Below are 22,856 nucleotides of genomic sequence, written 5' to 3' on the forward strand. Positions count from 1 at the left end.
CACTGTGACAAAGAGTAAAAGGGTGTATTTCACAGTCCTTGTAGACAGTAACAGAGTAGGACTTGTTACTCACTGTAGATCCTATTGTAAATAAACTTGCTGAAGACACAATAAAGCCGTTGGAGCAGTAATATATCAGGCACTGGCTTACAGGCACGTCTACCCTGGGTCTGACGTGGTTTATAGCCCAATACCCACTACTGTCTTGTAACAGCGATATCGATGTCACGTGATCACACCTTGTTGTTCCATGTTCCTATATAACATTTCTCAATAACCTGTCCGGTCCAGCCCACTCCTGGATACTTTTACTAGCCATTATTTTATATTAGTTGAGGTGGATGTAATATCGAGTTTGTAAGTCTGAGAATCAATTGTTTGAAGTGTTATAGTGACATTTTAAGCGATGAATTGGTTAGCAGACTATTGCTGGTTAGAAGACTAAGTATGTGGGGAGAAAAACAGCATTACTAGAGACATTACCCATTTAGCCAGTATTACGTTCAAGCATATATTAATGGTAACTTTCAGGTAGTGTACGTTATACTTAATTTTCCCATACATGCTGTGGTGGTATGTCTCCCTACTGTGTCTATTTTCCTGCGTAACTGAGATCAAACTCACACTATAACTGATTTAAGATTAAATATACAAATTATCGTGGATCTTATTATACCAACCACTTCAGTTGTATACATTTTTACCCAAATACTGAGTTTTAAAATGAGATTAAAAATATTTATTATTGCATAATAAATTATATAGGTTTAATTAGTTTTAATTAGTAAAACAATATATGTGTGTAATATTCGCCTGGTTGTACTGACGCCGAGAAGACAGTATGACCGCAGATGTTTGTGTCTTAACTATTAACAACCGATAGGCTGTACAAACCAACCAATATTTACTTATGGAAGTCAAACACACCAACATTGAGGTAGTACACCTACATGTAAAACGATGTAGTGTACTACAGTAAAATTTACCAGTTATATTTATATATACATATTTTATAACCAATTATCTGATATAAAATGTCGTTAGTGGATTAAGAATAAGTGCCTGAACAAAACATGTTTGTTTTATTAATTAGCTATTTAACCAGCCAAAAATATTCTCATATGATTAAAGTTAGAAATTTGGAAGTCCGTAGGGTAGAGGCTTATAACTTTAACTTTCCAGAGAATATACCCTGCACCCATATAGGGATTGTGTGGCAGACCTTTTTGTTCGGTAAAGTTAGTTTTGTTCTTCTAAGCATAGATAGCGCTGCTATAAAAGTACAAACAATTTTTTGTTCAGAGTTTTAATCTATATTAATCTTATAATAATTCTCTTTATTTTTATCAGTTAAATTAAACATGTTGAGTATTTTTATTACTGACACATTTTACTCAATACAACATGTGTTTAATAGTTTTCTATAACATTTATATTTACTGTTTCCTACATTTGTCACTGTATACCATACAACCACAACGTTTAAAGTGGACCAGATTTTAGCATAGGATATGATATCTTCTCATACAATGTAAATATCCAACCAAGCTTAAATCTAATGTATTTCAAATCCAAAAAAATACACATCAAAAGTCTAAGAAAGAGCTTTGAGTTGAAACCAAACATGTATAAAATAATAGTTTTAGATACCTAAAATTGCTGTACAGATATAAAGAAATGCTTTTGTCAATATGTATGTTTGTATGTTATCACGTTATTCTTTTGTGCATTAAACCAAACAATTTCTAATAGACATAACTGTGCGATGTATTGTGTTACAGATGTGGACAGTTTGCTGGGTCGACCCATACAAAGGGAGATGGTAAGGGAGACCGGCATTGACGTTGCTCTGGACTCTCTCAGTGACTTGACAAGAGGTGGGTCAAACAATTTTGTTTTTATCACACAGGAAATAATAAACATTATATTAATGCAATATTAAATCTTTAAAAATTTTTGTTGTGTTAAATAATATGTTACAAGACTTGAAAAAAAATCCATGCGTAAATGATTTTTAACTCATTATGTAATCCATTTCTCGTTAATATGTAATAAAAATATGTTTTAAGTTTAATTATTAATAGGAGTATATTATGCAGTAGTACTAAGATACACAATTTGATAAAAAGACGCAATTTGTCTTGAAAAGTATGTAAAATACAAACGTCCTGAAAAACCTTTCAGTATTATGATTATAATCTTAATTTTCATTATTTAGTATATAAATAATATTTCAATATTTATCAAACATAAAAAACACATTTCTAAACCTTTTGCACTAGTTATGAATGTTTCATTTATTTATAAAAATGTTTAATGATTAATTTCCCCTGGATAAAAAAAATTGGATTTAAACGCGAATTTACGAACGTACGCAGGTGCATATGTAGAATATCAGCATATTTGAATATCAGCCAACGGGATAAAGTTTTGTATAACTTCTAAAATACCTTTAATTACATTTAATGTGAACTTAACCATCCAAATTTACTGTAATAATAAAATATTTAACTCAATTTAGGGTATCTTAGTATTTAATTTACAGAGGAATTTGCTTGCTGTATCACTTACAAAAAACACATCAAAAATAAGAAAAATTATGTAATGGTCAGAATAAACTATATAGAGCGTGCACTTCGCCAATTTACATACGCAAAGGCCAATAACAGCACAAAACATTGGTTTCAAATCTAACCACTCCCTCCAACAACCTCATCTCTTAGGCAATGGCGCAGTGTAGTGGGTACGGCGGTTATCGCAAGATAACCAGATCAAGCAACACCGAGCGTGGTGCTGCTGCTTGGACAGGTGACCGCTAAGCGATCCTGTCCTTGCAAGCGGCCCGCCTGCCCGGCCATTGGTGGTGGTTCGGAAGTCACCTTTAAGCCGTTGGTCCCCAGGTTGTGTTAGAGAGGGCTTCTTAGCCCTAACTTCGCCTGGTAAAATAAGACATTCTTTACTTTACTTTACTTTTACCTCTTAAAACTAAACAGAAAAATTTGGATTCAAATTTTTTTACTTGACAGTAAACATTATTCATAGAACTTGACCTTGAAATAAAAAGGAAATCTTCTGATAGACATCGAATTTAACCATCAACAGACTCACAAAATTACAGCTTAAAAATCAATAAAACCTTCAATTTAGAGTACTTAGATCTCTACAAAAAGTGGATACACATATTTTAGAATATTTAATAATAAAATATATTGCTATGAACGATAGCTTTGGACCAAGAACCATTTACATTGTTAGAAAGAAATACATAAAAATAAACCTTCATGTCGATCCAGTATTATATCAAAACTAATAATAAAGGAAAATAAATAATAACATAGAAAATATTTAAGTAGAACGTATGCAAAATGAGGTTACTCAGAAGATTAAAATTAATTATAAAAAATCTTGAGTGAAGAAGCCACTAATTCTTTTCACGTAATTTCTTAACGTTCTGTAAACAGTGCGTTATTTTACAACATAAATGCATTCTTAGTACCTACTTAAATGCAATAAATCACAGCTTTATGATAATTTCAAACTACCTTAGTGTATAATATCATGTTTAAACAGTTTAAAAGTAAAAATAGAGCTTCCAAATCTTTCGGAAGAAATAGGTAAGTAGATCTTGTGACAGCTGAAATTACTAATTAATTATCATGGAATTTACGAGTACTTAATATCTTGAAACCGTTGGTACACTAAGAGATTTGTAAAACACAAATTTAAAAACAGTTGTAAACATTCCAGAACAGTCGATGTTTTTCTATAGGTTTATAAATTAAAGGAATGGCATACCAAGCTGGCCAACGAACTTAGTCGAGGTATGTAAAGCATAAATTTCTGTACCACGATTGAACTCAGAATTCCCCATCATCAGTTATAAATCCCAAATCAATATCTCAGAAACTCTCGAAAATCCTTTGCTTAGCATTTATTTCTAGGTTCATAAATTTTAAAGTTTAAACGGCCGACATATTGAAAGGAAACAGAGTACTAAACTGGGAAATGAATTTAGCTGAGACATTATAACATACATTTTTATACTAATTATTTGTTTAGGGGGCCTTTTTTGAGGCCGTTATCGTTTCCACAAGGCGCTTTATATATAATATGTAACATTTTGAACCGAGGTGATTTTGGCTATGGAGCTTATGTTCGGTAAAGTTATGCAGACAATTGCTACTACTTTGAAGGCAATTGTTATGAGCTGATTTTATGAATAAAATCGATTTAAAAAATGTATATTACTTACAAATATAAATATCTCATTCAGAAAATCTACTATTAAAAAATACAACCTTTTAAACTATAACCATGAAAACAGTACAAATGTAACAGTACATACCAACGTCACATCAAATCAATGGAACCGTGACCTTGACCGCTTCATAATTCCACGACCACAAGTGAAATCCCACAACATGGTCGCGCTGAGCTCTATAGATTGTGTTTGGCGACCCTTCAGTAATGTAACTCTACTTATCTTTACATAATTGTGCCAATTTTGGTTACACGACATGGACAAATTTTACAATGGAGTATGAATTGGACTTCAACATAGTTACATTATTAAACATAATTGAATATTCAGCATAAAACATCTGTAACTCATGAACATTAATATAATAACAATTATCAAAGCCAAATACGAAATGTGTTTTCAATATTTAACAACAGAATATAATGTAATTATTTTTAACAACGTACTAATCTTATTATATATTACATATATACACTATAATACTACATTTTTAATTAATATTTCAGTTTTATCTCCAAAGTCGAAAATTAATTGTTGGCACTAATACAAATATCGGTAAATATCCTCATTGGAATAATTTTTTTGTAATAGTAATTCTTCATCGCTGTCAGAAAATATTTCAAATTTGCTCTAAAAACATAACTTATTAAGAAAATATTTTTAGAAACATAATTTTAAAGCATTTGTATACAACAAAACACAACAGAATAATCCAATATTGTGAAACTCATTATTTATAACTTCTAAGTCTAACGATTACTGTGGTTACATAAAATATTCTATCCAGAATAAAAAGTGTTTACCTCTTACACATTAGCTCTCTATATACGAACGCTCATATATCCGAATGCTCTCGACAAATCCCACTATTTCAGACACATCTCTTAGAATGGAGTCATAAATCATTCAATAGGAATGTTTTGGATGTGTTGTTATTGAAATATAAAGGTTATTGAACGGCTCTGTGATGCTTTGCAAACTTGTATTAGTATTATCCAGGAAATAATTTATATGGAAATCACAGGACTGTTCGTATATCCTCTTATTCTCTTAAACATAAAAAGAAATTAACTATTACACAGAATATCAGATGCTTTTAGGTGTCGAGTGAGGTGACTCTACCCATGTGAATTATATTACTTTATTCCCACCACAAAAATGTCGTTAATTAAATTATTACGATGATATTTAGAGATGATAATTAAAGAAGGGCCGATTCGGTCTTAAACGATTTAAGGATTTTCTAAAATTTATTTAAAGTAAGATACACGTCTGAAGTCTCAGACATTGCTCGAAAATCGGCTTTGAAATTTGCAAGACATCCATATTATCTCAAGGATACTACAAGGATATTTGATTGAAGACTGTTTCACTCTCAGATTTCAGATCATAATGTCAAATACCCTTAGAATTCCCTTATGGACTATTGGAAGTTCATAAACTGCTGTAGTATACAAAAACCATGGCAATTTTCAATAATTAGGCTATATTCCTTTTGCATCTACGCGTCTTTATTACAACAACCCTAGCCCAGGTTTCTTACCTCTTAATCAAGCATGACCACAAAATTACCAATACAGTAACAAATTATTTAAATTGTGGTCACTCGCTCTTATTTTAATTTTAAACATGATCGCATTAACAAATATGGTTTGAATATTGGAATGACAAGTTAATTTAAAAGGTAGAGTACTTTGGTGGTTAATAATTTCAATTCAAATCTAACTAAATGATAAAGTGAGTATTTCCTTAAAACTCTGATAGGATTGTTTGTACAAATCACCGTGCGCTTCAACTTCAAATAAGAGGTATGCTGTAATGTGAGGAATGTTTAGGTCGTGGAAGGTGGATTGCAAGGCCATTCGTAAACTACTTTTGGTTATAGCAAAGATACTACGTAGCCTTTTATTTATGACTCCATGCCCTGTAAATCACGTTTAATTACTGGCCTGTAGCACTCTTTGCGTGCACTTGCTGTTTGTTTTCTGCAAAAAAATTAAATATAAAAAATAATATCGTTTATTTATCAATTCTGTAGATTGAAGACATCCATCTGTTCTTTTATAAAACTAGTTTGAAAATTCTATAACTTGAAGGTGTGTGGGAATCTGAAATATTTTTGCTCTCCTAAGTATTGGGTGATATTTCCTTAAACAAATTTTTATTAGTATGGAAACTTTTTATTCTCTCCTTTTCTCCAATATCAAAATACTCCATAACAGAAATCTCAGATTAGATACGGTGACCATAGTTTTAGTTTATCCGTATAATGTCGCAGTTTTAGCTGCTCTAACTTATGCGTTATAAAATATTCACTTCTTATTTGAAATTGTTTATAGAAGATTCAGTAATTGAGAAAATCAGATTCAGAATACAGGCATGTGTCATAGGCAGATAGTTTTGTAGGTGATTTTCAGTTGCTTCGTACCTCAAGATTAACAGAAAAAACTTCTCTCAATAGAGGTCTTTACAATATACACAAACTAATAATAAAGAAACTAACGTCTGCAAAGTTTTGATAAAATGGAAGAAAGTTCGTTTTAGTCATAGTTTGCAGTTTACGTACAGTCGCGTAGTTCTTAATTTTAAATTATCTACTAACAAGGATGTCATTTGATCATGTCAGGTGGTTTGATTTTTTAAATAAAATAGCAGAATGAAAACAGATACATACAGTGACTCGTAATTTTACAGAAAGGTGAGCGTAGTAAAAATGTATTACACTCTCAGAAATTTAGTGTATTGGTACCCTCAATATAGTATTCTAATATATAAAAAAACTACTCCTTAAGTAAATTTAAATTTGTTATAGCAATTTTATCTTTCAATTAAATATTTATTTGAAATCGAAATTTTTTTAATGCTGTTAGTAATAGCTTACAAAAATATACAATATATTAATAAAATACAGTATCTTTACAATACGCTGTGATGTACTAGAAAAAGCACTGGTAGGTTTTGACACTTTAGCAGAATATTGTAAAATATATTATCTCTAGGAACATTTTATTACTTATAATGTAATATTCTTCAGACATTCACAGTAGATTATGAATGAGTATCTGGAAAAAACAAAATGCCGTAAACCTTTCTGCTGAAACATACACGGTAATTACTGCGCATGTAGCAATCATATGAAAATTGTTTGTTAATTTAAATTTAAATATTAGTTACAGTAGTATAGTGTGCATAGCCTACATTAAATAAGTAAAATATGCTTGTCAGGTAAATAAATAATGATATTTAGTAGAATAATTTTGAACCGTATAATTAGAGGCTTGGTATGACAAACAAATTTAATTATGTACTTGTATTGACACATCGCTACTGTTATCACATTACATTAATTATACTCATTTTAGTGGAAATCTGAACAGATTTATATTCTTTGTCACAGTTGCGAATTATGAGTTGCATCTTTTATCAACTTTGTTGGAACTAAAAATTAGACGTACCATCGATACCCTTGTATATAGTTGTTACAAAATGACATCAAGAAAAACATATTTAATTTTGTTAAGTATATATTATTAGCTTGATAAAATAAATAAGAACCATTGTGAATTCCCTACATTCTGCAAGACTTTGGATTCTGTCTGATATAAATAGTCGTTGGGAGAAATTGAAATTTACTTTTTCTACTTCAGTGACTCCACTCATGCCTTCACGATACGTCTCAAATTTTCACACAAAGGGAAATAAAAATGTCTTTTCATGTTACGACGGCATTTTAAAATTAGTACATTGATACAGATTTGAGGCAGTATTCTGTACTTTAGTAGCAGTATTTCTCTTCAATATGAATATTTTACCAGAAGCATATCCAGTACATGCATATTTATTACTTCCAGCTACTACTCCCACCGGCCTAACAGCCCGACCCAGGCTGTGAATGTAGACCAATAACAGTGTCACTTTTGACGTAAAATGTTATAAAATTTATCTAAAAAACAAGGACTATATGAGCCTGTAATTTCCAAAATACCTACATTTCTCGCAGTAGAATCCAATTATATTCTTATATTTTATATGTTAAATGTTTCTCGACTGTTAAGTAATGAAGCCATCTTATTTTCAAGTCGGATAAAGATCTCATAAACACGGGTATAATTTAACTTAAGAATATAAGTATTGTGTAAATAAGTACATTTAAAAATAAAGCATATAGATAGTATAGATGTTATAATATTTATTGACGTTTTCATGTGTAATGTGAACTGAACAAATACAGATTATATCATACGGTTTATAATTACTTTATTTTATTTTCATCGCAATATAAACACGACTACAATGTTGTGCGCTGATTGATTTCGGTACACTAGAACAAGTGCAATACACGGTAGAGTAAAACCCTCACAAACGGACAATTGCATTTGGCCTCTTTCCATGCCAGAGAGTAACGCAGCACTTACCGGGTACATAAACCTGACGGCCTTGTCCTTAAATCAGCCAGGAGTTGGTCTAGCGCCAGGCTTGGGCGAGCGATGCTCTGATAAGGACCGTCGGCAACACATGACTTACGTTGAGGTTAACACTTTTCAACAAGGCACGAAATGTAGTGCAAAATTATACCGAACTTCAGTTTGCAGCAACTCTGCGTAAGTTTGCTATTTATGGTGTCTGCGGTTATTCCAAAACATTTATTTGTGACCAAGTGACCTATAAAATATTTTCTATTCAAGCGATATAAAATCTGATTTGTACTCAATTTGATTGAGAATGGATGAACTAACAATCTCGTAATGTTTAAAAAGTTGTAGAAAATCAATTGATATATTAATAAAACCTTATTTTTTACTATAAAACAAGCTTGTAGGAGAAAAACTACAAATTTGACATTTTACTATAATTTGTTTTCGGAAAGGTTGTTTTATTCACAATTAAAATTTATATATTCGAGCTGATAGAGAACCTTCGGGTCGGTTTTCTATGTATAAAATACCATAAATTTATAAAGCCTAAAATAGTTTACTTTGTAAAGTAGATTTTACGGGTTTTGTAATTAAAACTGACAGTTTTAAACTAAACTTTTTCCTTACAACATTAAGGGGATGTACCCGTTACAACATACATTTTCCAGGATAAGATAGTGCACGAGACCTATTTATAAACCTTTACCCCAACATCTCGAAATTTGTGGATAGTTCAGTACTGCCCCTAGACATCTATAGCGTTGCCCAGGTGTAAATGACACATCACTTTGATGTACGTAGTATGTCCTGCTGGCTGGTATAAACTCACCAGAAGTGAATCTTATGGGAAAAGTACCACGTTTAATAGTATACCAGTAACTAAATCTCAGTACCCAGCAGGGATCACTTCTGGCTGGTTTATACCTACCAGTTGAACCCACCACTGGGCACAGCAAAAACCGATGTGCCACTTCAATCTGGCCAACCTTATGGATGTCCAGTAGCGGCACATCACTAACCGCAAATGTTGAGATTCTGGGGTTCACGGGCAATTCGATAGGTCTAGTCTACTGTGGAAGATGACTGTTGGAGTTGGTGGGGTTTGTTCCCTTACCTCAGAGGCTCTTGTTAACCTCAACAAGGGTGTGCCACCCCCTGCCTACTTTGACTGGAGAGGCTGGTTCAGAGCTGGCCTCCCCTTCTTCCGGGATGACTTTGAGATGTAGTGCCCTAATTCTTCCTCATGGATCTCAATAGGAGGCGGCCCCTACTCTCTAACCTTACCCATCCTGAATATCCTATCACTCCGGAAGCAGCGCAAAGGTTCTTACATGACTAAGTGCAATTTATAAGCTTCTTGTCCTAAGAGAAAAAAAAAAAAAAAAAAAAAAAAAAAAAAAAAAAAAAAAAAAAAAATAAATCTCAGTGAAACATTTCATAAAAAGTTTAGATGCATTAAAATTCCTCCATTGTATTGTTTTTTATTAAAAAAAACTTTAATAGATGTTTAATGAATATTTTGATTTTCTTCAATTTGCATCTAATTTATAAACACCTCCAAGATAACTTTTATCACATTTATGCATTTTTACCTATAACACAAAACGTATTAACTTTTTACTTAATATATCAAACTTTTTGGGCAATAATAAAAGTTTAGTATAATTGCAATAGCACTTGTGACTAAATTCTCAAAAAGATATGACCAAGTGTTATTAAATTGTCCAAAAATTTGGCGTAAAGATCAAGACAGATAATCTGTTTTTGTTGTTGTTTTTACTGCCCACATTAATTCGTGATATTAAATCAATAAAAAATGTTTAACTAACCTCTCTATCAAAAAAGAATTCCACGAGAACTTTGTACAATGTTAAAATTGTAGTACCTGTAAAAAGAATCGTAAGAAGGATGTAAAAATTCCATTTGGGTTAAATTGAGGTAACAAAAGAGTGTATTTAAAACGTAACTTTATCGTAAGCATTTGGTGAAAATCCTTGGATGCTATTTTATTTTTCATATCACGCTATTTTCATTCTAACCGTAGTTTTGAATCCGTTGTATTAGTCACCAAGTACACAATTTTATTAGTCATATATTAATATGGGTTGCTCGAATGGATAAGCATCACGCTTTCATAAAAGTTTAATAATTTTCAAATCTGAAGTGGTTTAAAATTCCAGTTCTATATCATTCCACTTTAATTCGTTTTATGTATGTCATAACTTCGCATAAACCATTTGGAATAAATTGTAATGCCTTAATAAATATAAATTATACCTGCCATGCGGAAAAATGTAATTCAAATTATATTAATTAATACTACAACTAGGAATAATTCGTTTAACCGAATGTCAGATGTTTGTTTGAAGGGGATTTCTTCACTTCTAATAATTTAGTAATTGAAGTAAACGATCCTAAACTATTAACACATTTTTTTTGTTATTGGAAGTCGAACCCATAAAATTTCAGTTATATGATCTCAGGCTTATCTGTAGGCTATTGACCATGGTTCTATTTTTCAATTCTGATTCAAAAAATTAAATGTTTATTTTTTTAGAGAAGGCAGTTTTATTTGTATCCTCTTTGGTTAGAAATAGTGGCTCATGCAAGGATCTTATTAAACAGAATAAGGGCAATGTTGATACGGTACATATTACAGCAAATTATAAAATGCTCTTTATTGTACTTGGAATCGTGGGTATCATTCCTTAGAGGCCAAAACAACGACGCAGCAAGTGGAGAGGTTCCTGGACGACACTCGTCTTGTGCAGGAGATGTTGACGTCTTCGCGAGACAAGCTCTCCGACCTGAGGCAGCAAGTGGAGTTGTTCCGGCGAGCCTGCGGACCACGTGACCGTATGTTGTGTGACACGATTGATGCTTCCGGTCTGGATATCACTCTACAGTTGAACAGGGTGAGGGCATAGTAGTGTAATCATAATCCTTACACTTAAATTGGAGATGTTCTATATCTCTAAATGCACCCTTTAGAAACATACATCTAATATTATATTTTCGTTTCTTAAGTTCATCAGTTTGTGACAACTCTACGTTTATTGATATAGTTAGCAAGTAACATAATTAACCCTTTTGAAATGTCATTTTACATCAATAAAATGACGTTTGTTCTTAACCCTACGAGTTTCAATAAGGAAAAGATACAGACTAACGTCATTATAGTTCCACGCTTAAATGACCGATAAAAGACGGAGTTTAGATTAATTTAAAACTACTGATTGTTTGATAAACAAAAACACAGATAAAACTTGTTTATTTATTTTTAGTTTCAACTTACTATAATTCTTTAATATTCTTAGTTTTAAATATTACTAAATGTTAATAAAAACACTACTTTTTCCAAATTGTTATTTTTTGGACGAGGCCTTTCGAAACCAAAGGTTTCATCTTCAGGCAACTCCACAAATAAATATTTACACATTGTTTGTTATAATTAATATTAAAATAACATATTGTGTAAAAATGTAAATACAAAAATTTTGGTAATAAACAATTTGGAAAAAGTAGTGTTTTTATTAACATTTAGTAATATTTAAAGAATTTTCCAATTGCTCCAAGAGTCTACAATTCTTAGTTTTGTTTTGTTCGCTTTTCACTTTTATTCTAAATATTACACTTTTTAATTTTATACTGTATATTAGTTTATTTATAAAGGTAGGAATGGCGTTTTTTTCGCCACAATATACTAGTTATTCCACATATCAGTGAACGACACTTTTTAGTATACATTACACTGTGTTAGATATAGTTTTTAAAGGGTGTTTTGATTGTTTTAAAAGCGACTAAAAGCTAAAATGCAAAATTAAAAATATATCAAATAATTTATCAGAGATAACCTAATATCGGTTTAAATTTAAGCACCGTAAAGCATTTAAAAGCATACAGACATAGTTGGTACGAAACAGTGTGTTTAATTCGATTTGGTTAAATTACGTTCAAAAAGAATTTTATTCTATGCGCCTAAACTTAGGGTCAACAGTTTCATCGTTTATATACTTTACGATGGTGGCGCGGTGTGTTGAGATATGTGACGTATTACGTTGTCTGTAAAGTAATATACACTTTATATTGTAAATCTTCGCCTGGATGTGTCCAGATCAAGGCGGATGAGCGGCTCAACAGGATGCGACGCATGGGAGGAGTAGGATTGGAGTTGGCGGTGGCAGACGCCAAAGAACACTTCGTCTCAGTGCCTACCAGGGTGGAATCAGAGACTAGGGACGCTAGAGAAGGTCAGAACTATGAAATTGTCTTGATTTTAGTGAACGACAACAGTTGGTATATTAAGAATGCAAATTTGTTATTGAGATTATGTCAGAAATGTAGAATAGTAAAATATGATTAACAAACGATAAATCATTGAAAATACATACATTTGTACAAAGCATTGATTATTTTTTCATTGGAGGTACATAATTTTTTATCCATTATTATTATTAGTTATAATAATCATTCAGTTATAAATCAATGCAAAATTTCAACGCAGTCATTACTAACATATTGGAAGTTTTCAATTTAAAAGGAAACAGACTTTTAAACATTAAATTTACTTCTAATGAAATTATCCAGGCTCAATTTCATAACTCTAGGCTAAGCTAATCCTTTACAGTTGTAGTTAATTAATTCTTCATAATTAATAAATACTTGTCTGTATATCATTATTATTAAAGCCGTGGGTAAACCTTTTAAGACACTATTTTTGGATATTCTTGTATCATTTAGTCTATTGCTTTTATTAACAAACACAATTAATATTACCTATAAACATGATAATGATTTCTTTTAACTTATGTATTACCAATAATTTTGAGGCAGTGAAATGTTTACCTTAGGACTGAAATGATTTTGTTTCAAACTATTCGGAACATTACGATAAGTTGTCTAAATAAAATTGTAAAAATGTATGTCCCTGATCAGCTGTCAGGAGGCAGTTAAACCGCCAGAGGGCCGACGTGGACGACAAGAGCCGAGGTCTGGAGCAATTCGCGAGGGACGTCGCGAGCAAAGTGAGCGAAGCGAAGTACGATACCAGCTTCTGGATGCAGGACCTGGACCAGTTCGAGTACTGGAGGTGGATTATCTGCATGGGTACGTTCTGTAGGCTTTAGAGTAAACCACGTATCGGATCCTCCTGCAGGACTTCTAATATAATCTATGATCCTCAGGAGGAGGCGCTGCAGTCCTAATGATCTGGACTATGCTGTTGTGCAGCATGTGCTGCGGCTGCTGCGGGTCGGAAAAAGCTGCTGGACCAACAATTCTAGTGTAAGTTTTCTATTATTGTTTTCCATATCAAATATAAATGTCAAAAACAAATTTAATATGCTCCCTGACCTTTTTGAAAGCAAGAACAAAATCATTTAGTAGATGTGTTCAGTTAACAATGATTTTTAGTGATTACCACCAAATAGCCTGTAACGACTAACAACCACTTTTGTGCCAGGACCATTGTACTGGTGTGCCTGTTCACTACTGCACTTTGGACGGTAGCTCTGGTCGGTATGCTAGTGGGAGGCCACGGTGAGGTGTTCGTGTGCCGCCCTCTCTACGACGAGCCTGAATTCCACGTTATCTCCCGTCTAGTCGACCAGCCGGGAGTATTCTACAGTGAACCTCGGGGCGGCTTCATTGCAAACGTCCTCTACGGCAACGACACCTTGGACGTCCCCATCAAACAGCTTCTTGAGTAAGTTCGTATTTACAAAGAGTATATACAGCTTTAATCAGAATGCAATTGAATATGCTACTGCAAATTCTATAAATAGCCGTAGTACGTGTATGACAAGTAGTGTTTAGACGTATGTTGTTTTTATTTATTCTCAAATTACTCAAATTATGATTTGTTTGATGTTTTTATCTTTCACAATAACATAAGAAAACAATACTAACACAGGCCTTTAATGATTTCATTGGGCAAAAGAATCGTTGGGCTGGTCAAAATAAACTACTGGAGTTTAATTTCTCAAATTAAATAGACAGATTTTCGTAAACTTACTATTCAATCATGCATTGCATACCTTACATATCTAGTATGGTTTTCATGATTATGAAAGAAGGAAGAAATATATCGTCTTTCACTTAACTAGTCAGACTTATTAAAAGATTATGCAATATGCCATGCGTTTCTTTGATCCTGAATCCTAAAACATTAGAGCTTTGCATTCTATTATATTACAGTAAATATTCAGTGCACCGTATTGTATACGAGCATATTAACTCTGTTTTATGAATAGGTCATGTTATATAGGTGTCTAAAGAAATTGCAACTACGTTTCAAACTGGAAAGGTCGGTTACGAGATGAAATCAATAGCAGAAACCTCAGACTGTAATACCAGACTAGGGGGGAAGCCGTATAGTGACGCTATTCCAGAGACCAGCTTAGCTATGTGAAGGCGGATGGGTGTCAGATAGAGGAATAGATCAGTTGAGAATACAAAACAATGTTAAAAAATTAACAAATAACTAATTTTTTCTAGTTTTTTATTGATAATCTTTTTGATAATTTGAGTATATTTAGTATTGTTCAGTGAAGCAAAGAACCACTAACAATAAGATCTAGATGTGGATAACTATCCTAACACATAAAACCTAAGGAAATAGATACCTAAGCCCATTTTTCACGCATTCGTAAAATGCCGATAGTTTACTTTGATCATTAAAAAATATATATAATTACCGAAAATTGCTTTGTCTAGTGTTTAAATACAAACTTCTACAACTATTCATTCAAAGACTAGTTTTCAACATTTTGAGATTTGAGGATATATAAAATATTCGTATATGAAAAGTGGAATTATAAGTCTGAGTAGCTCATGTGATACTTGTGAGTATATACATCAAGTAGTACGCTTTCGGCTCATTTCGCTAAGAACTAAGTATTTTTCTCTCTCTGTTTTATTACATTGGTTTTAACACTACAGTACCATGCATACCAGTACCGTCCATAGTGTCAGTCTCTCATTGTCTCTGTTGGGTGCGGATGAGTTGTATGGTGCGCTTGTTCTCTGCAGTAACATGGTTACAATCACCGTAGACCTTCACGTACAGAATTGAATTTGTTGACGTACAACTTGTTCTATAAATGTTTAAAAGGTTACCTGGGCGAATTTATCACCGAATATTAATTAGATTACATTATTGTGTATCCTTAAACTTATACCTTTACAACTGGAGAAGAGGATAGATAATAATCCTTAAAATGTGTTCTATTGATGTATTAATAACGATTGCACTTGTCCAAATCCTGTTACCAATTTTAAATATTGATGAAAAGATTTAATTTCACGCGCAGTCTTTCATTGTAGTATCCCCCCCCCTAGCTCACCAATGTTTATTATTTAAACACTGCTATGAAATTTCCACAAAATCTTAAGCTGTAAATGTATTATGTGACAAGATATCTCGAATAAGATTTTATATATACTATTTTAATTTTGCATGAAAGTTAATTTCTATATAGGCAAGAGTTAGTTTTATAATGGTGCATGTAAAACTATAAAATTTGTCTTAGCATCATTCAATCCAAACAGCCAGAACAATTTCCCTTTTGTCTGTCGAGGATTTAAAAATTTCATTTTTGTATTACTGTCTGTATGTCTAATTGCCAATAGAAGATTTCGAGAATGAAATGAGGAATACATTTCAAATTTTGCTAGCAACCTCAGGGAAGCCTGTTACGCGACACGTGGTGTAGCTTACTCCTACAGTGTCTTTTAAATAATGCATTACTTTATTCGCGAAGGGCGATGGTAATAAAGTATCAGTAAATTGAACTTTAGTTATAACACTTAAGACTTCTACACCAACAACATTTTGTAACAATCCGTAATGTAAATTAAATATTATACACGACTGTATTATTTTATTCATCAGCGCTTCAAGACATATTTTACGATTAATTATACGTATTAAGGCATTCTTCATTCGAGCATCTTTAGATTCCCTTTATCTAGGTACAAATCATTATTTATTAAATTAAAATTATATTTTCAATTGAATTATATTTATTTGGGCTGAACATTTGTCTCACTTCTTATTGAAAGTTTCCCATAATTTATTAATGAAGTATGTTAATAGCACTACAATGCCAAATGGGGGAATGCATAAGGCGTCAGCGAGGTAATGCTGATCTGTAAGAGAGACATGATGCATATTCCATAATTAATATTAATCAGATGTACATATGAGAGCTAGTCAATAACAGGATTACTCGTCATGTATTGACCAACAATGGATTCCACTCCTAACTAGTATCGTGCATAGTAATGTAGAGAACCTTTAAGTATTCATGCATTGCTGCACCTAAATATACCATGTACATTCATATTTTATATTGTATTGCACGTTATATTTTTAAAATCACATAGCCTAATACATCTGGGTTTACTGAAGTAATCTTTTAGCTCCAGTGGTTTCAGTTGTATTTTTGTAATATACAAATCTTATATTCCTTGATTGAGTAAGGCTATGTGGAATCTAGTCATTTAATATAACCTTTAAAAATCCCAAGAAAAGGTAGAGTCACATAGTGATTTTGACTCTTTGAACCTACCCGGCTATAATTTATGTTTCATTTCGAACTGGTTTGAAATGTTAAATTTTTATATATATTTTATTTCATTAAAAAATATATATTTACGTAGCTACATTAGCAGTTCTGGGGATATATACATATGTGTGTGTGTGTGTGTGTGTGTGTGTGTGTGCGTGTGTGTGTGTGTGTGTGCGCGCGCGCGCGCGCGCTCCACATTATAGGGTCATCTTTATATTAGTATATTGAAAAGTGACTTAAAATCTCTTTTTAAATGTTTCTATTGCCATACAGTGTTTCGGTATTCAACCATCATCAGTGTACATGAAACTCCCAATGGACCGATGTTTACTTGTTTCAATACTTATGTAGAGATACATTTTTAAACCCTCTAGGTCTTTTCGTTTGACACTTGTACATACAGACAGACATATATCGGATTTTATTCTTCAGCACCTGGAAGGAGAGTCTTCACCAAATGCTCAGCGAAAATCAATCTACAGAAAATGTTATTATTGAAAATTATAATAATATCCCATACGCTCAATGAGAATACTGGTGTACAGTTATTTAGTGAGATCCCTATTTTCCTAAGGGACTGCCACGAGAACCGAGCCATCTATCCCACAATGGGGTTACATCGTTTGTTTGACATTGAAGCGGCGGTGGATCAGCATCGGTGGGATGGCGTTAGCACTCATCTGCGGGCAATCCGCGCCAACCTCAGCAGCCTCGAGGTGCTGAGCCCTGTACTGCAGGACCAATTGGCTGATCTACTTACATCTCTTTCTGTCAACTTTACCGAGCATCGAATACAGGTGAGTCGTGGTTCCTGAAATCACCGGCTCTACATCTTACAATGTTTTTACTACAAACAAAAATGATACTACTGCAAAGAATACATGCTCGTTAAAATAAATATAGCTTAAATAGAAATCCTAGTTATTAGGTGGGTTGCGTGCAATGTGAGTGAAACCTTTTTTTCAACAGAGCTGTCCTAAAGGATCAGCTGGTTCACTGATATATTTATAAATACTATAAATAATACGTCATCAAATCTTTATGAATGCTATTATATTCACCATACTAGACGGAAAGGAGACAAAATCTCGTACCATATGATAAGAAGTTGTGAAATTGAATTGATTCCGACACTCATAGGAAATTAGAAGAAGATCAATACAATACACGATATCTTTTATGTAATGATAAATTAAATAACAGAAGGGACCTGGGGTGTATAAAGTAGTTTACCTTGATGTACGAGTGTTTTAGATTCGTGCAGTTCTTAGAGACTAATAAAGGAGGGAGCTCATTACAGGGGCTATAACTTATCGGTGTATGGTTATCTGTTTACCAATAAATAAATGTAACTTACTTGTTTGTAAGTGCTATGAGTATGCCTTGCCAATAATAATTTGGGGTCAGCTTTCAGGGTCTAAGAAAAAATACGATATTTTCATTTTAATTCAAACTTGACAAAATACAAATGCTACAGGATCCTGTCTGTTTTAGTGAAGAATTCTAAGGCTATAGGATCACAAAACGAAGGTTACATGCAGGAAATACCCAAAGGATTGATGGTCTAGGAGGCTGGAGGAGGACTAAGAATCGTGAAAGACTAAAGGTTTTACACCCTCTCCATCCGCAAAGAACACATAAGCACTGTTTCGTACTCTAGGTCTTTGATAATATTTAAATTTCCATATAAGAATTTTTTATGCTTTTAACTTCTACATTCTTAAGAACACTTTTTATGAAGCTAAATAAAAATATTGGTCCCCAGATGTCAAAACCTGTGACAGGGAAGGACCTCGACTCTTTTGCAAAACAACTGGACAACATTGGTAACCAGATGAGAGACTTGGCAACGGCATCGCGTATGGAGACTCTGTCTTCACGAGCACGCCGTCTCATAGACACTCACATCCGACCTCTGGAGGGTAAAAAGGTGGGTAATAAACTAATTATCATCGTGATGTCACTAGAAATTTGATATCCTGAGATTAAACTCAAAATACGACCACTTAGAAACGGGATTAAAAAAATTCGTTAGGAATAAAAGCTAATAGAAGAAAAAGGCGCACAAATAAAAACAGACAAATATATTTTGATAGTAATAGCAGTGTAACAGGTAAAAAAAGTAAAGAAACCAAAAGGATAAAATACCAGGGGATATTGTATTAAGTAGTATAATAAGTCTGGAAAACAGCATTGTTCATTAGATTTACAAGTAGAAAATCCAAATCAAAGAAACACACTATATATATATATATATATATATATATATATATATATATATATATATATATAAGTAGATAGTAATATGGGGTTCCTGGCGCACTTTCGGAGCCGACCGAAAAGCAATGTAAAATACTGTTCAATGTACCATAAAGGAAGCTGAGAAATAACACAGCAAATCTCAATGAAAAATTAACCGAATCTACAGTCGTTCGTCTCCAAAAGCGATCGGTACATTACTCTGTGGAATGAAAAATTAACCAAATCTGAGCTTCTACTTTCTTAAGCTGTGCTTTTGTAAAATGTCAAATCTGCTACGAATAAAGGATTTATCTTAATAAAATTTAATCAATTTAAAACATTTTTACTAAAAACATACTTTAATAAAAAACTTTTCTACTAAATAAACAACATGAACTCACCAAGCTCTCTACAATTTCTAGCATTAAAACAGTGCAACAAAGATGAATTCAGTGAATTGCCGGTTTATTCTCAACAACAGTTGATACCGTCTTTAAATGAAACAGAATTAAAAGAACTTGTAGAGTCTTTTGCAGAAAGAACGAAAAACTGCACACGTGTACACACAAAAAACGAAAAAAATAAGGGATTATATATTTAATATAATTACGAAAGATATTGAAAAGAAAGTAAAAAATAAACAAACAGAGAGTTTTCATCGTTTTTTTATGACATTTTTCCCATATTATACGTCCTTTCAAGATAATCAAGACTTAATTGATGAATTTCTTAGGAATTTTTGTGAGTATCAAGATTTATCAACACAATTCATTAAAGAGCATTATAGAATTTTTCTTATAGAATATAGCCACATTTTGTGTGAAACAAAAGGTATTACTGTAGATAATATTCCATGTGATTCCTATGAAGAAAGACACCAACTATGGTTATCAAAACAGTACTATGACGTGGGGAGGGACTGCAAGTTTTAGAGTTAAGACTTTATTCTACAAAGTTAATTGTTATAATTTCTTTATCTTTTATAGTCTTCTTTCCAGTAACAATCAAGTGTAATTTTTCATTTTTGTTTAATTCTTTAATCTTTTTCTCATCCAAAACACTCAAAAATCTGTTCGGCAAGTGTACTTTACAATCTTCCAACTCGGCAATTATTGTAAACCCGAATTTATCTTTCATTTTCTCCAAATTCAAGATTCTATGTTTCTTCCTTTCTTCCAATTCATTTAACTTCTTATACTCTTTAAACTTACATTCTCCAATATCATTTAACTCCTTCAAGAACTCCATTTAAATAGAAAAAATTTAAAGACGGAAAAAATGAAATTCGCTAACCTTCACTCGAGAAGTCGGGGAGAATGTGAGTAAAACCGCATTCTTTTCAAGAGGTTCTTCGTTTAATTTCTCCAAATGTACTATAAAATCATCGAGGATTTCTGGCTTAAAATCATAAACAAATTCAACATCCAGATAATGAAAAAATACAGGTAATATCTTTTCATAATAAACGTGTGTATCGATACCTACAAACCTAATGTATTCTTTGAAAAGGAAAATAATTTTGTCAATGGTTCCAAGAGATAAGTAAAAATTTTTATTCTGTTTTCTAAATTCTGTAACAAATTTTGTTTGCTTCTTGTCTCCATATTGCAATTTTGTAAGCAGGTTATTCAAATGTGTTAATTTATTTCGAAATTTCTTAGGTTTAGGTCTTTCTAACAAAATTAAATTACAACCTCTACAAACTAAATATCTTTTATCGATAATTTCTCCTCTATTAGAACACTTGTAACAGTTGGCATTACACTCTTCCATTTAAACAAAAAGATTTTTTTATAAATGGAGATTATGGAACTAAGTCTGCCGAGATATAGATTTTTCAGCGCAAATGTTTGTGTTTACATTTCTACAACAGAGATAAATAGAAATAATTTCATTCTATTGTACAACTATTTAGGATATTATGTGTACGATTACAAAGATTATACCGGAAGAAATCGAGATTTTTCATCAGCGAAAGAGTATATTTTTGAAGTTTTAGAAGGAATGAAAGAGAATAATATGAACATCATCAATTATTGTAAAAGACAAAATGAATGATTGTGTATTTGGTGTAGTGTTGTTAGTGTGCGTGTTTGCGCTATGGGGAATCACATCACATTCAACTTCTACGGTGTCTATTGTTTAGAGACTTGGCCCTGCACTGCTACTGTCCAACCAAGTTAATGGCTAGGAGCTGTAATTCGGGTCTTAGACTCTGGAATTTTTTTGTTCCCAAGTCTCATTTTTCTTTGGTAACTACTGTGTAGAAGTTGATGGAGAGATACAATTAGGGAATTTGTGTCGGGTGTTTTGTAAGTGTAATGTTGTATTAATGAATGATGTGAATGATGAATGTAATGAACGAATTAAGGAAGAGAAGGAATGTACGAATTAAGGAAGAGAAGGAATTAAGGAATGAAGTGGAAAGGTGAGGAAGCAAATGGCGCGCCAACCACAGTTGTCATTACTCGGCTTGTTCTATAGTCATTACACTATGGCCACTCGTGTAAAGACTTGTCCCCAACCACTGAACGACAACCATGTCTTCCTCAATAAAAAGCGCGCCTGAAGCTCTGGGATTTGAACCCAGAACCTCAGGCTTTGAAGGCAAGCGTCTTACCAACTGAGCTACGGAGAGTCTCGAAAGTTATAAGCTATATCTCTGCTATATAAGTTGTTCAATTAGGAGTGCTAGTTTACAAGTTTATTAATAATTTTATATTTCAAAAACCACTCAACCGATTTTAATGAAATTTGGTACACATATAGTAAATACTTAACTCTTTCGACTTAACTTATCCATAAGGGTGAAATCATCCCCTATTTCTTAATATTCATAAAAAAATAAAAAAAATTATCAGAAAAATCTGAAACTTCAAAAACAAGCGAGTTCAACTTAAAATTTCATGAAAATAACAAAATTTTCAAAAACTACCCCAATCATCTCTTATCTTAAAACTCTTATATCTCGAGAACTATTGGAGCTTTTTTGCTGAAATTTGGTATATAGGATCAGTAAATATTAAAGTATTTTTTAAAATCATAACTTCCGGTCCAACCCTTAAGATGACCTTGGAATAGTTTTTTGTTAATATCATCCCCATTTTTTAAGATATTCTTTTGAAATTAAAAATGAATACTTATATCAATGTCTTTAACAATTCTGTAAAGTTGTAAAATTATCCGATGAATAATAGTGAAAATAACGTGAATTTTACTGAATTTCTCTAATATCGTTCTTAATCACATCATAGGCTAAAAATTTCTCAGAAACCACAACCACATAACATGTCGAGTTTGTAACAGCTTTTTGAAAATCCATATTGATAATTATATCGTTCTTTGAACCAGAAATATTTGTCATACTCT

The 22,856-nt window shown here is 32.4% G+C and overlaps 1 protein-coding gene across 2 annotated transcripts in view; it reads left to right on the plus strand.

Annotated features, from left to right (window-relative positions):
* The window catches only part of LOC124371894 (prominin-1-A), a 69,965-nt gene that overhangs the window by 16,106 nt on the left and 31,003 nt on the right, over positions 1-22,856 (plus strand). For both annotated transcript variants that reach the window (XM_046830264.1, XM_046830269.1), the window contains exons 5-12: positions 1,782-1,877; positions 11,389-11,591; positions 12,791-12,926; positions 13,612-13,782; positions 13,860-13,959; positions 14,138-14,380; positions 17,821-18,043; positions 19,012-19,176. In XM_046830264.1, the coding sequence (XP_046686220.1) occupies positions 1,782-1,877; positions 11,389-11,591; positions 12,791-12,926; positions 13,612-13,782; positions 13,860-13,959; positions 14,138-14,380; positions 17,821-18,043; positions 19,012-19,176 (1,337 nt within the window). The remainder of the gene's footprint in view (positions 1-1,781; positions 1,878-11,388; positions 11,592-12,790; positions 12,927-13,611; positions 13,783-13,859; positions 13,960-14,137; positions 14,381-17,820; positions 18,044-19,011; positions 19,177-22,856) is intronic.

Source organism: Homalodisca vitripennis, chromosome 1 (assembly GCF_021130785.1).
Source record: "Homalodisca vitripennis isolate AUS2020 chromosome 1, UT_GWSS_2.1, whole genome shotgun sequence".
Taxonomy (NCBI): Eukaryota; Metazoa; Arthropoda; class Insecta; order Hemiptera; family Cicadellidae; genus Homalodisca; species Homalodisca vitripennis.